Below are 17,237 nucleotides of genomic sequence, written 5' to 3'. Positions count from 1 at the left end.
GTGGGTTGTTTTTTGTTTTTTAATTATTATTTTTTATTATTATATCAAAGGTCACATGGTATGTGCTCTCTTTTGAAGGTGGGTGGGTGTTAATTAAAAAGCTCTTGCACGTAATAACTTATATGGCTCATGTCTAGACTAAGTTTTAAGTGCTGTGGTAATGTTGACATCACATTCCAGTTTAAAATCATGGGAGGTGATTAACTGCATGCATTACCACATGCTTGTTATTTTTGAAAAGCTGGATATTTTTGGGTGTGATGACTCATCACCAGGCACTGTTTTTTTCTTCGTTTAATGCTTACAGAATCGGATCACTTGGGGGAGGTTTGGTTGGTGCTGTAATTATTACTTTATGCCTGCTGGGTCTGTCAGTTTTCTCTCTCAAACTTGTTATATCATTTTAAATCTGGCTGATGGGGAATACAAAGAAATAATTAAATTTTAAAAAGTGCTTCCTGCTCCCATTTTTGGAAAAACCTTTTAATTTGTATGAATTTCTTATGTTTGGGCATTTCATATCCAAAACGTAGCCTAGTGGTGAAGTGCTCACTAGATGTGCGATTGGTTTGGGATCAATCCCGTCTTGGGGCCCATTGAACTATTTCTCATTTCTGGCAGTGCTATCTTTTCTGTGGAATGGTGCATATAAAAGATCCCTTGCTACTAATGGAAAAATGTAGCAGGTTTCCTCTAGGATTATATGTCAAAATTACCAAACATTTGACATCCTATAGCCAATGATTAATAAATCAATTTGCTCTTGTGGTGTCATTAAACAAGACAAACGTTAACTTAATGCAGGTGAAAATCTGTATTAAATAAAATTGTTTGGTAGTGTAGTATGGTCACAAGTCAATAGAGGTGGCCAGTCGAGCCAGTGTGATTATATCTGTAAGCTGAGCATGGACATGTGTAGTTTTGTTGGGAAGGCTTTTCTACTGTAAGATTACAAAAGATATGTGAAAGATGATCTGGCCTTCATGTCGGTGTGTTGATTAATAATGCAGACATGTTAAACTGCTGTTTGTTCTTTCTGAGACCTCGGTTGCCCTCTATTTTGGCTGGAAATATCGTTATCAGTTCTAGGATCCACTGAACTCAATTCGGTGTTATTTTTAACCTCGTGCTGGCAATGTTTAGCTGCCAACATTCTGCATATAGTATTCCCCATGTTAAAGATGTCATGGACAGACAGCCCAGCCTGTTTAGTTGTGTGCCCTTGACATGGATACAAGCAGGAAAAGTTGAAAAGTTTTTGTTTAATAACACCACTAGAGCACATTGATTTATTAATCATTGACTATTGGATGTCAAATATTTGATGATTTTGACATATTGTCTTAGAGAGGAAACCCTCTACATTTTTCCATTGGTAGCAAAGGATTTTTTATATGCGCCATCCCACAGACAGGATAGTGCATAGCACAGCCTTTGATTTACCAATCGTCGTGCACTGGTTGGAACAAGAAATAGCCCAATGGTCCCACTGACTGATCGATCCTAGACAAACCGCACATGAAGTAAGCGCTTTACCACTGGACTAAATCCCACTCTACAAGCAAAAAAGTAAATTATATATCGGGTGGGAATTCTCCTCGGATCAGCTGTTTTCCTCTCATGGGACATTGCGTTTCCTCACATTTTAATCGTCCTTTCCTCCAAAATATGTCAGATGGCACAGATTTTAACCTATGATTTCAAGAATTTCCTGGACCCCTCTTAATTTCCGTGTTTTTACAGTTCACCCGTTCCCACTCCAGATTATATAGCATCATGAATCTGCCCTCCAGTTACATGTAGGTCTGTTGCTGTGGTGCTATTTAAGATTCAGAAGTTGCACAATACACTTGTTTGAATAAAGCAAAGACTATCTTTCTTTTTTTCTTTTACTAAATGGCCACAAAGTAAAAAGTTGATTTGGATACAAATGTGCTATTTTTTAACTTTGTTTGCTTCTTGACCCAGTGATATTATCTGAAACCATAAATCCGCATATTGTACCATCTAACAACCTAAAGGCTACCGTTAAAGGATATGTAGTATATATTAATGCCATTCGTGCTTATGGTCATATAGTTTAACACTGTTCTGGGCTATCCATGTCAGAGGTTAACAGTTAGTGAGAAAGAAGTCTAGGTGTTTCTCCCAGCTGATCCTGGGGTCTATATCAAGGCCTGTTTACTTGACCAGGACAAGTGATTTGGTTGTAGGACTTGACCAGGACAAGTGATTTGGTTGTAGGACTTGACCAGGACAAGTGATTTGGTTGTAGGACAAGTTAATTCTAACACTTATCTGAGCAGACAAGATAACGAAAAAAGAAAAAGAAAAAAGTACATCTATCACGGGACAATATTTCAAAATTTTAGGTAACTGGAAGTCGGTTCACGTGAGTTTTACTCAGGTAACCAATTGTTCGGTTACGTGAATATAGTTCTCGTAACCGATGAGTTAGGCCTGCCTAAAACACTTGAACTATGGTTCTGTGCTTCATTGATAGTTCATATGTATTTAAAAACATAAACTGGTTTTCACTTCCATTACTGATATATGGTCCTTTTAATTTTAGAATGTAATTGTTAACCAATTAACTGATCGGCGGTTCTCGTGATTTTAAAGTTGTGTAACCGACATGCGAACAGAACAACGTGAAATATTGTGCCCTTTTATCACCTATTCGTGAATTAAATGTTGCAGTATGTTTGACTGGGTTTTTTGGTGGTTTTCAGAAAGGTCAAGTAAAAATGTTTAAGCACTTGATATTGAGAATTGATGTAGAGCTTTATGTGGTGGGGCAGGAGATAGCCCAGTGGTAGCGCGTTCGCTCGATGTGCGGTCAGTCTGGGATCGATCCCTGATGGTGGGCCCATTGGGCTATTTCTCGTTCCAGCCAGTGCACCACGACTGGTATATCAAAGGCCGTGGTATGTACTACCCTGTCTGTGGGATGGTGGGAAAGAGTAGCCCATGAAGCCGCAACAGCGGGTTTCCTCTCTCAATATCTGTGTGGTTCTTAACCATATGTCTGACGCCATATAACCATAAATAAAATGTGTTGGGTGCGTCATTAAATAAAACATTTCTTTTATATGGTGTTTACTTGCTCGTGGTTGGAACCAGTACAGGGATTTGAACCCAACACCTGGCAGCCTTAATAACCACTTTACCATCAACAGTCATTGTTTGACGCTAGCAATTGCTCCTGTTCATGTGTGTTCATGAATAACGATTTCTGTGTGGGCAAAACTGCCTCGTCACTCATTTATTTACTCAGCATTACCGTGACATCTCATCTTTCGTAAGTGCAGTTATTTCAGTTCTTTGTTTTAATTTGCTATAAATCACCTGCCTTCAGTGAATTGAACTTAATCTCTAGAGAAATCTAACATTGCAGATTCTTTCTCTCTCTCTCTCTCTCACCTCTTCCCCCCCTTCAAACATTGAGAGCAACTGCTTTCCTACATAATTTTAGGAGAGCAGTTTATTGCTCGCCATCAATTTTTTAACCATAAACACTGTCATTAATACCAGTTGTTTTTAAATGAGACATTTTTGTAGATACTTCAAATATACCGGGGCTTATTTCACAAAACAACGAAAGTTTACATCTGCGACTAGCAGTTATACAGGTCCTATACAGGTCCTATGTTTATATGTGTTTGGCAATTATTTAACGCAGAAAATTATATCATTATGGAAGATGGAGCATTTTAAAGCAAATTAGATGTGTACTTCAGACTATATCGGTTATACTGTTAGTAGTAATAAGAATTGTGATTTAGTTGTAGATTTACGTTTGCATGCAAAATTAGGCTTATGATGTTTGTGAAATTGGGACCTGGATTCATATTTTCGAAGCTATCTTAGCGCTATGTAATCGTGAAATCATCATAGGCTGTGACATCACTGGCATGTGCTGTAGTGACATCATAGCCTATGATGGTTTTATGATTTCGTAGCAATAAAATCGCTTCGAAAATATGGGTCCAGGTTATTTATTGTAAATGTGTGTGGTACTTGATGCCTTGAAACTTAATTGTAATGATTGTTACTTGCAGGTGCATGCTATACCTCTGCGATCCAGCTGGGTGATGACTTGTGCCTATGCTCCCTCTGGCAGCTACGTAGCATGTGGTGGTCTCGACAACATCTGCTCCATATACAGTCTGAAAACACGCGAAGGCAACGTCAGAGTGAGCCGGGAACTGCCTGGACACACAGGCTATCTTTCCTGTTGTAGGTTTATCGATGACAACCAAATAGTTACCAGTTCTGGAGACATGACTTGGTGAGTGCAGTAACGTTTATATCCTCCTGGCTGCATGTTTTCAAAGCCATTTTAGCACTTAGCACTGTAATATCGTAAAATTGTCATTACTATGACTCACATTATAGCCCCTGATGGTTTTATAATATTGTAGTGCTAAAATAGCTTTGAAAATATAGACCCAGATTATTTGGGGGGGTCATTCACTTGTCTATATAATGAGTACTTTCACAAACTTTCTATAATTATGTTCTTTGATTAAAAAAGTAAGCCATGAATTGAGTAGCGTTTCTTTGTCAAGTACGAAGTGGTCAAGTTTACCTATGTAGTTGGAATATCACCAACCTACTGTTTACCATACATAGTCGGGTTTTAATAATTTTAAATATAAGATTTTAATTCACATAAAAGCCAGAAAAAATTATTTTTTAATATATGTACGAACAGGAAAAACATAAAATGTTGATCAGTAATCCATGGAATTTTTAACAGATCGTTGCAACCAATTTCTTTGCAGTAGATAGCTTTTAAGTTATTTTATTTGTCGTGAGTTTCATATAATGCATTTCTGGTACTAATAGTTGTGTTTATTTTCCAGTGCATTATGGGACATAGAAACAGGTCAGCAAACTACATCATTTACTGGCCATACAGGCGACGTAATGAGTCTATCTCTAGCCCCTGACATGAAGACATTTGTATCAGGGGCATGTGATGCATCAGCAAAGGTAATCCAATAATGCTGTGTTCAGCAGATTGTGGTCGGCGCTGGTCTGACTCAAGTCTCTGGAAATAGCGAGAAGTAGAGTTTTGTTCGCCCAGTGTTTTCACAAGTCTTAGTTTGCATAAATCAGTTTTCGTCCATGCATTAAACTTAGAACAGATCAATTAAAATAAATAGAGAATAATACACGAGTGGCTGTTAAGATACCATTCATCTCACGAGTTGTTTTAAAATGTATGTAACTAGCGAAAGCGAGTTTGATACGTTTTTAAACAATGAGTTGTGAGATAAGTGGCATCTAACGGACACAAATGTATTATTCTATTTTTTACATATTCTCAAAAACCAGGTTTTAAGCATATTTTAACATCCTTTTTCGACTAAACGTTATTTACAGCCATTACACTTGTAGCAAACTTCCTCGTCACAGACCCATGATTGTCGGGTCTATGTCACAGTGTATTTCCACTGTGGTGTTTTTCATTGGCTGCATGGCACTGGTGACCTGGTCATCACCTAGGAGCAGCCATTCGTATGTCTTGAAATTGTTAACACACGTACAAGTGTTAACAAAAATAATACATGTTGTTCTCACCAACAGGTGTGTAAGAAAATGGTTTACCTTAAGTTGTTTGGCATAACCTGTAAGTTATTTGGCATAACCTATAAATGTTTTGTGCAAACTTTAAATTCTCAGAGGCCAGGCCTGGTGCTTATAAAACAAAGACTCGAGACTCTCTGAGACAGTAACGTCATAGCAACGCCATACAAATTGAATGCGTGTGTTGTCATTAGAGATTGAGTCTGGACTCTAAAAGTTTTATAAGCACGGACCCAGGTGATCTGATTGGCATTTTTATGTTGCTATCATGGAAGTTGTGGATTTTTCACTTGAGCATGTTATTTCCACCACTCCTAAATTTCTAGGTAGAAAGTTAATGCCATAATGGGAAGCCGTCACCATTTAAAATTTTAAAATAAAGCATTTAATCCAATATAGTTTACTTTTATTATTGTCTTGACTATATTTAAAATTTTAACAAATTTAGGTCGTTTTGTGAAATGGATGGTTTATTCTTCACAAAGAATAAGAGACATTTTTTTCAGGGTTTTTATTTTTTTTCAGGGTTTGTTCATTATAAACTGTTGTTGATTGAAAATGTTTTCAACTTTTCTTTCTTTTCATTTTTCAGCTCTGGGATATTCGAGATGGAATGTGTAAACAAACTTTCTCAGGCCACGAGTCAGATATTAATGCAATTACGGTAGGTGCTTCGTTCTACCTAACTTCAAAACTAAGCAGGATTTTTTATATTTACGGAATAATTTGTTTAATATTGCATCTTAAATTACTGCTGTTGGAGATTGCTACATAATTCCAAAATGTATTACAAAATATAAAATATTTTTGTGCTGCAAATATTGCCATTTGAAATTCGAAGAATCAGCTGTTCGTAATGAGTATTGTATTAGTAGGAGTGAGATGCAGCTCAGTGGTAAACATTTGCCTGAGGTATGATGGTTCGTGGGACCTGTTGCCCTTGGTGGTCTCTAGGTTTTTCATGTCCCAATCATTTCCTCACAATTGGTACGTCGGTGGCAACATGCATATTAAAGATCCTTTGCTGTTTTTTGGTAGAAATAAGTCCCAAGTGGCAGCAGCACATTTCTTTCAGTCAGCCATGTGTTGAAATAATCTAGGCCCGTGCTTATAAAACTTAGTCTAGACTAACGTAATGCTATTTGAATGACGTTGCCATGACATTAAAGTCTGGACATTATTAAAGTCTGGACTTACGGTTTATAAGCATGGGGCCATATGTTGACACCAAATGGTCTTTAAGTTTAAAATGGCATAAAGTGTCATTAAACAAAGTTTAACCTTCTGACTACTGGATTAATTTTTTAACAGACTACGTTGAGTGGGTACAAGTTTATAACTTTCACTAGCATATATTCACTTAATTGTTTGATTAAAATGAAGGGAAAAAATCTAAAAAATTTACTTACAGGCATTTGTGACCATATGTCCATTATTTATATCCATTATTCCCAATAACTGTGTTTTTGTGACCAGAATATTTTTTGAAAACCAAACTACGATCATATCCCAGTATTTGGTGATTTTTGTTGTTGGTAAAATGATCAAATTTATTATCAAAGTAGCTGTCACAATCAGCTATTGATTCCTCAAATTGACTGCAATGTTATGCCATTGTCGTCTCGCAAAAATACTTGCCGAAAATCATTTCCGGTGAGTGCTGTATGCAAAATGGCGGAAATATGAATTGGGGAATGCACTATATAAAGTGTACAGTATGTCACTTTGCGTGACGTCGGGCAAGATATCTCGCCTGCAGTAGTCAGAAGGTTAAGCTGGTGTTTGCCATCTGTGAATTGTTTAATTTAGCAAATATATTATTAATTAGTCGAAAGACTAATGCAAAATTGCATGTCATTTGTAGATCATAATCATTTTGTTTGTGTAATTGAAATTGAAATTTTAATTAAATTCGCCATATCACTACTAATTTTGAGAGTTCAGCTTATTCTTGGAACAAACACACCTTTCCTTTCCTATGACATATTGGTAATATTTGACATCAGATTAATGTGACTTGATAATGTGATGTTATTAAAACCTTCATAATAAAAGCTATCTTGTTATTTTGTCATTAACACATGAAACAAACATGTCCAATATGATAGTATAGTTTATTTATGATAAAAGGTTAAATAAAAAGGTAACTTTTTCAGCTATCTGTGTCTGATATGAAAATTATGGTGGAAATTTCAATCTTGCAACTCGGCAAGTCGTGTCCCAGATCAAAATTTCCACCACCTTGGGTGTATTTTTTCTTTGCCACATGACCAAATATGATGGAATCTTATGTTCTTAGTAGTGATATAGTTTATATTGCAGTATTTTCTTAATGGCTATTCATTTATATTAAGACTATTTTCCTAATAGCTATGCATTTATATGTTCTATTTTCCTAATGGCTGTGCATTCATTTACATGGAATAGTTTTCCAATGGCTATGCATTTATATTGCAGTATTTTCCTAATGGCTTTGCGTTTGCGACTGGCTCGGACGATGCCACATGTCGTCTGTTTGATATTCGAGCTGACCAGGAGATCGGGATGTATTCTCACGACAACATTATTTGTGGTATCACATCGGTGGCCTTTTCTAAGAGTGGACGTCTCCTCCTTGGAGGCTATGATGATTTCAATTGTAACGTCTGGGATGTACTTAAGCAAGAACGAGCAGGTATGTATTGCTGAGGGGATTTTAATGGTAATTAACTGAAAACAAACAGGTTGGTATTGTGACAGAAAAAATCAGCAGATTTGTAGATCATCTAAGACAAATCTTTTGAATTTCACAAATCTGTTTATAAAAATAAAAATAAAATTGAGGTAATTTTTTTCACAATAAAAGTTTGATCAGCAATCGGAAATAATAAGTATACTTCTTTTGATTGAGAAGTAAAACCAATTAGAAAATTAATATCCACCATTTCCATTCTATATTGCAGAAAAAAAAATTAAACATCAAAAGAAGGTAACAGTGGACATTAAAATTGGGGAAAAATATTAAAATCATTTTTAAAACTTGAGTTAATACTTTGTAAAGAAATGAAATATTATTTCCATGTTTGTTGAGACCATGTGGCAAAATTATAAAGTATTTTGTTACACAATGTATAATGACCTAAATAACATTTTTAAAACCCCCACTTGAATCTGACATGCTTATTTATAGAGAGGGTATTAAAAATGCTGTCTCTAAAAAAAATTGTTTATTAAGTGCTTCAAAGAAAACAGATTTGAAAAAAATTATCTTAAACTTGTGTGAACCACACTACTAATAATGTTATTTGTTTTTCAGGTGTTTTAGCTGGGCATGACAACCGTGTTAGCTGTTTGGGTGTAACTGAGGATGGTATGGCAGTGGCCACAGGATCCTGGGATAGCTTCTTGAAGATTTGGAATTGATGAAACCGTCTGTACTGTGTCTTGTCGCTTCTTTCTGTCATGGCGTCTTGTTTCACGACGAGGAAGCTTGTGTTTTGCAAGGTTTCTCATCACTTGACTAAAACAAGTGGGTTTTGGCATGAACAGTTTTCCCCGTTTGTTAGACGAGTCTTTAAATGTGTGTCAGTCTCTCATCAGTGTTTGGAGGAACTAGCCAGCAGAGCGATCAAGCCTTCGTGTGTCGTTTCCGACACACTTTGAACAAATCTGCAAGCTTGCTCATCGATTGAAATATATAGCAAGCTTTCTCGTTGATTGGATTTGTAGCAAGCTTGCCTGTCGATTGGATTAAAGAAGCAAAAACAACAAAGTGCAGACAAAGGAATCTACGGATCGGAAGGCTTGTAAAAAGGCATCCAAGAAACGAAACATTTTGCAATAATATTTTTTGTTCATTGAAGCACAATTGTATTTCAGATGTTGCCATACGTTAAATGCAATGTCTGCACTGCGATGTGTTTCCAATGAATTTAGAATGAATCTTGATTTCTCACCAGTCGTCTGCTACGGGGCAATGCCAAACAAAACTTGTAGGTAATATATTTATGTAGTGAAATAAGAAGTTTTGAATTTCACTGCAAATTGTAGAGTTTTATTGTGTTTAATGAACTTGCGATGATTAACTGTCTTGGATGCTTGCAAGATGTTCAGGTGAGATATTTGTGTATAAAAATCAATAAATATTCCTATATCTTTTTGATATTTAATTCGTGGATGAATTTTGATGTAAATGCTATAAAATCGTCATAGTGACCAGAAATGCATCTCGCTCAAGGGTCTTTTAGTTGTGCTCTCTTTATAACGTAATTCATGTGTCGTTCTCTCCAAAAAATGCACACAGATCTGTTGGTCCCGACCTCTCATATATGCAATTTACCCTCATTAACATTGTCGATTGATGCAAATGTGCATAAAATTTATGAAAATTAGAATTTCACCAACAGTTGTAATTACATGAGAATTAACAGCGTTCAACAAAAAAATGTAAAATCCAAAATCGAAGAAAGGAGAAATGGTCGGGACTAAAGTTGGAAATTTCATTCTCCTCCAACAAGTGCACTTGCCAGGTAGTCGGTTCACTATTTTCATCCTTGGAAAACACTTTTGTGGATGAGAGGGTCTGTTGTTGAGACCTTGAGGATGAAAAAACTGAACTGAAGTTAAAACAACATAATGCCTAGACAGCTGATTAGCTGTACCCACATTATAAAGTTAACCTGTGCAGGTTTTAATTTCAAGTGCAATGAATACTTGAAACGATTTGTTTGTAAAGTGCACCAGTTCCTCGTAAATTTTCACATTTTGTCTCACGTTTATCTTGCACCTAATTTAAGGTTATATTCCATCCTAATCTGGACCAAGCATAGGTTTCAGATGTCTCGTGGTGGGTTTTTATCAAAACATAAAAACATTAGTGATTCTGTGGAACAATTTTCACACAAAGAGTTTCATTTACTGAGATTATTTTCAACACTATTAGATTATTTGTCTTGTTTAGTGTTCTGCATTAACGTACTTGCCAACTGGTTCGGTTTACGTGAAACTTTAAAATCTTGTGGGATTATGAATTAAGAGTTGGAAAAAATGGGATTTTCATCATTATTGTATACCAATAATATTGTTCTATTGAAAATATAGCAGCCTAATTTTGTTTGTGTATTTAAGTTTTTATTTTCTTTTTCCTGTAGAAAGTAGAATCAACTGTTGTTCATTCTATCATTAAAAATTTAATCTTTTGTTTTTTCAAATGTTGAATGAACAAATCATATTCCTATAGTAGGCACTGATATAATAAGAATATTTGTAAGAAAACTGCATAATTTGATCGTCATTCTCATTGTTTTAACAGGAAATAAACGTAATATATATGTACATCATTTTCTTCAGACTGACTAAAACTGCTAGTAGTAAACATAGACTAAATGATCCTTACGGTTTAGTTTTTAGAATGTTTAGGTATAAATATGTGTAAAAGATTTACGTGGAAGCTGTTTGGCTGGTGTTTGTGTGTTAGTGTTCCTTCCAGGGTACAAAAGCACCACGGTAAGCAGGCAAAAGTTTGTTGGGTTTTTTTTGGCTTGTATTGCATAGAATATTTTGTTAAAAAATGATGATCAACAACGGCCATAATCAATTTGAAAATTGATTAGCAAATCCCATCATAACATTTTAGAATTGTGTAGCAATCTCTGGTCTGTCCATGTAAAACATATATTTAGTTTTGAAAGTGGTCTTTTACCTATGGTTGGACACACACAGTACTGTAAATACTGCATGCACCAGGTGTATTTAACTCTGTAACAAACACTATCATTCAAAATATGATTTTTAGATTAATAAGTTTTGTGATAACGAGATCAAATAGCCGTATTAGTTTTTTTCTTTTTTATTATTTTAGAAAAGTAAAACATTAAAATTTAATAATTTATTTTTATTTTATTGCTAATGAATTGAATCTAAAACAATTTTTTGTGTTAGTATATTGTGTAAGTTGATGAACTATTTAAAATGTGTTTAGTGTATTTTTCTTTTGCATTTATGATTTTTTTTTTTCTTTTCTATCGTGTGACCTTATCAAACATATGAATTGCCAATGTATGTACGTTAATTGACAAATATACAATTGAGCTGTTATTATTGCAAATGCCATTATCTCACTGCATAGGCTTTGTAAGTAATGAGCTTGTAAAGTATGGTAGTCTTGGTTATTTTTCTGTTCTTTTACATAATCAACGTAGTATTTATTCCTGAATTTACAGTGCATGATTTATCTCAACATTATTGTTGTTTATTTTTAAAAACTTTTTTTTTTTAAATTATCTTTTCTTTTTTTTTTTTTTTTTTTTTTTTCTTTTTTCTTTTTTTTTTGCCTATGCGGTGAGATCGTTTCGTTTGATATCCTTGTTCATACATGCACCAAGACAAGTAAAACTGAACAAATCTTTAAACGTTGACCATTAAAATAGGTGTTTAAAAATCTTGTATTTATCTAAAGTATTTTTTATAGACAAATCATTTATATTAAAAAAAAAATAATAATTAAGATATTGGTCAAATTTGAATTAGTTCATAATAACAATTTGGTGCACATTATCAAAATTTATAAAGTTCTGTGTAATTGTAATCTCATTTAAATGCTTTGGTTATGGGAAAATGTTTAAAGCACAAATAAATATATAAATCTGCCACTCGCAAATGTGATAAATGAAGTTGAAGATTGACTGTTGACCTAATAACTCCAAAGAATTAAAAAAGAAAAGGAAAAAAAAGACATGTTCCAAGTGAAATTGTTAAAAACTTGGGGTGGAGCAAATTTCAAATGTCAGCCCAATTAGGTTTAATGACTACAAGTTTCAGAAGAAAAAGTAACACCAACTAATAAAAAAACAAAACATGATTTTCTATGTCAAAATGAAATGTAATAAACTTTGGGTGGAGCAAATTGCAGATGTCATCCAACAAAAAGATACAAATTAGTTATTTGACAATTTACTATTTAGGACTATACATGTTTGTCAGACTTATCAAATATTTGCCTTCCAATAGCTGATGATTAATTGTTACAAAGCATGTGTACATGCATCTTTAACTGGTAATTTTACATACTGTTCAGTTTTACTTGTCTTGGTTTTTTGGTGTTTTTTCACACTTGTATTTCGTATGCGATTTAGTAATGGTATAAGAGTGAGTGACCATCAGCAGATGTCCGTATGTCTGTGTGTATGTATGTAAGTATGTAGTAACAGAACCGAAGCTATTCATGAGCTTCGCTTGTGTAACCATTTCTGTGTAGTGAACAGTAGAAACCTGTTGTCTCATTTTCACAAACGTTTAAAATTTGACCCTGATGTAAATGAAACAGCAAATTGTGTTTAAAATCACACAATTATTTTTGTGCCCATGGTCTAGCAGAGCTTTGACGTTATTGGTTTTTCTAGTCTTAAGAGAATTCTGTCATTCAGATGGAATTTGGCAGTTTATCAAAATTAACAAAACAATTGCTTGACAGTGTTTGGTTACAAGTTTCAGCTGTGCTCATAAATAAATGAAACAACTTTTTTTTAAAACTAAAATAGTCATGTTGAACTGAATGACTTATTTTTACTGAAAAAACCCACAAATAAGACCCATTTAATAAGTCACGACACTTTCTTTATATATAAATTTTTGCTACAGGGCCCCAAACTGGCCTTTGTGTTGTTGTTTTTTCAACATGTCTACCATGGACAATTTACTAATCATCTGTTGAATGAACAGCTATATTGTAACACCTTTAGTTCTGTTGCTTCGGTGTCTGGAATGAAAATAATAAACGTTATCAAAAGTGGAACAAATCTTTATCAAGTGAAGCATGAACAACAGGAGTAGTATTAATTTGTGCATTCATTTTCGTATGTGTATGTGTAACTTCATTTGTCAAATAAAGCTATTTGTCTTTATGATATCATGTTCGTCGGTCTTTTCTGTTGCTAATAAAATATTTGTAAGATGAAAATAAGTAAAGTTTTTGTTTCTTGCAACCATTTATATTTTCCTGTTCTGGTTCTGAAGTATATGTACCTCTTGAAGATCCAGTGTCATCTTTCCATCTTTTAATATACATTTTGTATTTCATTAATGCAGAATGCTAACATAGCAGCAGACAAGGTTACTCGCCATTTATCAAAATATAAATGAGACTTGCCTTAAGCTGCTTTGATATGCACATGGCGTTTAGCGTCTGATTGCCATTTTTCCTTGAAATCATTTGTATTCAATATACCCGGTAGTTGTTAAAATGCATAGATCTGGTTTGAAGAGTGCATTTTTTCCTGTGGCATGCAATGCTTTTTTCAAAATCGATCATGGTGTGAATTATATCACACATTTAAAAAAAATATTGTGCTTGTATTCAATTACGGTTCAAGCATGCTGTCCTGGGCACACACCTCGGCTATCTGGTCTGTCTGTCAAGGACAGTGGGTTAGTGAAAGAAAAGAGGGTGTAGTGGTCTTACACCTACCTATTAAGTCGTTAAAACTCTCTGGGTGGGAGCCGGTACCGGACTGCGAACCCTGTACCTACCAGCCTTATGTCCGATGACTTAACCACGACGCCACATAGCATAATGGCAAAAGAATTCGGTGTTTATACAGGTTTTGGAATCTGCCGCTTGCATGACGAGGACTTTCATTATAATCTATGTGAAACGCTGCATGATTTTTCAGCAGCCAGATGCCATGTGAATGTGGAAGCAGTTTTAGAAGAAGAAAGAAATGGTTAATTTAATAACGCATTCGACACTTCTTTTTTTTAAATTATTATTTACAATTGTATGGTTACCATAAAGGACCACACAGATAATGACCAAGAAACATCCCACTGCTGACACGGCATTGGCTACTTGTAATAACGAGGCGGGACTTAGTCCAGTGGTAAAGCATTCGCTTGATGTGTGATCGATCTAGGATCGATTCCCGTAGGTGGGCCCATTGGGCTATTTCTCATTCCCGCCAGTGCTCCACTACTGGTGTAACAAAGGCCGTGGTATGCACTATCCTGTATGTAGGATGATGCATATAAAAGATCCCTTGCTGCTAATCAAAAAGAGTAGCCCATAAAGTGGTGATAGCGGGTATCTCCTCTCAATATCTTTGTGGTTCTTAACCATATGTCCAACGCTATACAACCGTAAATAAAATGTGTTGAGTGCGTCGTTAAATAAAACAATCTTCCTTCCTGTGATTAACAGCGACATCTTTTATATGCACCATCCCACTGACAGTATAGTATATGTATATACCACAGCCTTTGTTACATCAGTTGTAGAGCACTGGTCGGAACGAGAAATAGCCATCTTAAGGATATCCTAGAGAGTATGGCAGAAATAACTAATGAAGCTGAAAGCAGGAAACTTCTTTCTCTATGTTTTTTTTCTCCGTTTTCAAAAATACGAATTTATTAGATTACGTTTGTGAAATAGTATATTTTTATTTTAGTGAAACTTCCAATTTAGAAGAAAGTAATTGGTCTGACCAAGTTTGCATATATCTAGAAATATCCAGTTTAAAATATAAGAAAAGTTTATTTTTGACATCTTACAAATTTATGTATATAAATTTTCCAGTGAAACATACATTGTGAATTTCGTAAGTGAACCTCACTTCAGCACCACGTTCATTAATGTCTCCCCACTATTACAATCACTAAAAACCACCTCTGTGTTGTGGGTGGTGAGCTTTATAACAAGTTCTAAAAAGGAAAATTATAAAATAAATCCAGTACATTTATTCCATTAGCAAGTGATGTTTTATATGCACTTTATCACACAGGACAGCACATACCATGACCGTTGATATACATGGGATGAAAAACGCCCAATGAGTGCTGAGGAGATTTGATCCTAGGATCTAAACACCTCGGGCGGGTATTCTGAATTCTGATCTAAGTTCTTCCCTCCTAAGACAGAAAGTCGCCAATTACACGGCGGAGCAGGTATCCTACGAGCAAAATAAATAAACTCCATAATTCTGAATCAAAAATATTACTGGTAGTAAATCTTAAGGCAGAGATAAATTTTACTTGTAGAATGCAGGAAATTGCATTTCAGGACATCTAGTTTTTTTAATTTTATGGGGGAGCGTACAATTCCGAACCCCCTAGAAACTGCTTTGCACCTTCAATCTCAATCAGCTCCCACCCCACTCCCACCACCAGCCTCGCTCAACCCCGAATGTCTACTTGCTTTCAACGTGCCTGAATGCCGACCAATATAATATACATAATTTGAAATGTGCTGGGGTGTCCGTAAACACTGAATTCATTTTCCATTCCAACCAATGATACTTGAATGGTTTATCACACAGGCCCGTAGCAATCTTCACAGCACTTTTAGTAAAGATCGCTACAACCGCCCGTGGTTCAAGGTTGTGTTATATACGGTTCCCTACCCAGTAAAGTGCAAAGTAAGATATGTTGCTTTTAATATTCGTGGAATCGGTCAAAGAGTTCCATGTTGATCGTGTGCAATGGCATGTATGCCAAGGTAGTCTACAAAGTATGTCCTAGATTGAAACCAGTAAAGAGTAACTTTGTTTTTGTTCTAAAATGATTAGTCCTAGTTTAATCGAAATGCAAAGTTAAAAGGTCTTGTTGGGCCTCGGTGGCGTCGTGGTTAGGCCATCGGTCTACAGGCTGGTAGCTACTGGGTTCGGATCCCAGTCGAGGCATGGGATTTTTAATCCAGATACCGACTCCAAACCATGAGTGAGTGCTCCGCGAGGCTCAATGGATAGGTGTAAACCACTTGCACCGACCAGTGATCCATAACTGGTTCAACAAAGGCAATGGTTTGTGCTATCCTTCCTGTGGGAAGCGCAAATAAAAGATCCCTTGCTGCCTGTCGTAAAAGAGTAGCCTATGTGGCGACAGCGGGTTTCCTCTAAAAACTGTCAGAATGACCATATGTTTGACGTCCAATAGCCGATGATAAGATAAAAAATAAATGTGCTCTAGTTAAATAAAAAAACCTTTACTTACTTTACTTTGTTGGGGGATGGGATGCGTGTTCCTCAATCACACCTCTATTACACTAAACAACTGATATTGGTTTGATGTACTACTGGCGAGTATAGGCCATATTGACGCATATTATCATCAATTTTCTTCAAAAATAATATTCCTTTGAAGTAGGGTCTCCACGAATACTCCAAGTTCACAACACTCGAGTACCCGTGCAAGAAAGACATTTTTTGTATTTGTTTTACGTCATTTTGCCATATGCTTGCCGCATGGCATGGTTTGGCATCCATATTCACCAGTGGAATTAAGATGCATAATTATTATAATATTATAATGCTAGTTTACTTTATTCCTTAGTCTCATTATCGTCTAGTGTAAGTGTCGGGTACTCGGGTCCGGGTTGAGTTTGACCCTCGAATACTCTAGTGCAATATTTTGAACTCGTGGCGGCCCTACTTTAAAGGCGAAATTTCTTTAATGCTCCTGAGAAATAATTTGGTCTTTAAAGTAACTTTAAGTGAATTGCCAACGATTGAGCAAAATGTCTCAGAATCGAGGTTGGTGATACCGTAACGAGCCCCTACAGACCCCCCCCCCAGTTGTTAGTACCTTACGACGTCTTTGACAAAATGCAATAGTATTGATAATGCAAGACGCCGCTTAACTATCGGTGATATTTTTAGGACACTTGTCGCCAGTGG

The 17,237-nt window shown here is 35.6% G+C and overlaps 1 protein-coding gene across 3 annotated transcripts in view; it reads left to right on the top strand.

The window, feature by feature from the left end:
- The window catches only part of LOC121390115 (guanine nucleotide-binding protein subunit beta), a 52,798-nt gene extending 39,267 nt beyond the window's left edge, over positions 1 to 13,531 (top strand). For all 3 annotated transcript variants that reach the window (XM_041521845.1, XM_041521843.1, XM_041521844.1), the window contains 5 exons: positions 4,062 to 4,291; positions 4,869 to 4,998; positions 6,188 to 6,259; positions 8,053 to 8,269; positions 8,891 to 13,531. In XM_041521845.1, coding sequence (XP_041377779.1) covers positions 4,062 to 4,291; positions 4,869 to 4,998; positions 6,188 to 6,259; positions 8,053 to 8,269; positions 8,891 to 8,997 — 756 coding nt within the window. In that variant the 3' untranslated portion in view covers positions 8,998 to 13,531. The remainder of the gene's footprint in view (positions 1 to 4,061; positions 4,292 to 4,868; positions 4,999 to 6,187; positions 6,260 to 8,052; positions 8,270 to 8,890) is intronic.
- The last annotated feature ends 3,706 nt before the right edge of the window (positions 13,532 to 17,237 follow it).

The sequence above is a fragment of the Gigantopelta aegis genome, chromosome 15 (genome assembly GCF_016097555.1).
Source record: "Gigantopelta aegis isolate Gae_Host chromosome 15, Gae_host_genome, whole genome shotgun sequence".
NCBI lineage: Eukaryota > Metazoa > Mollusca > Gastropoda > Neomphalida > Peltospiridae > Gigantopelta > Gigantopelta aegis.
This window is presented reverse-complemented; position numbering and strand designations above follow the sequence as displayed.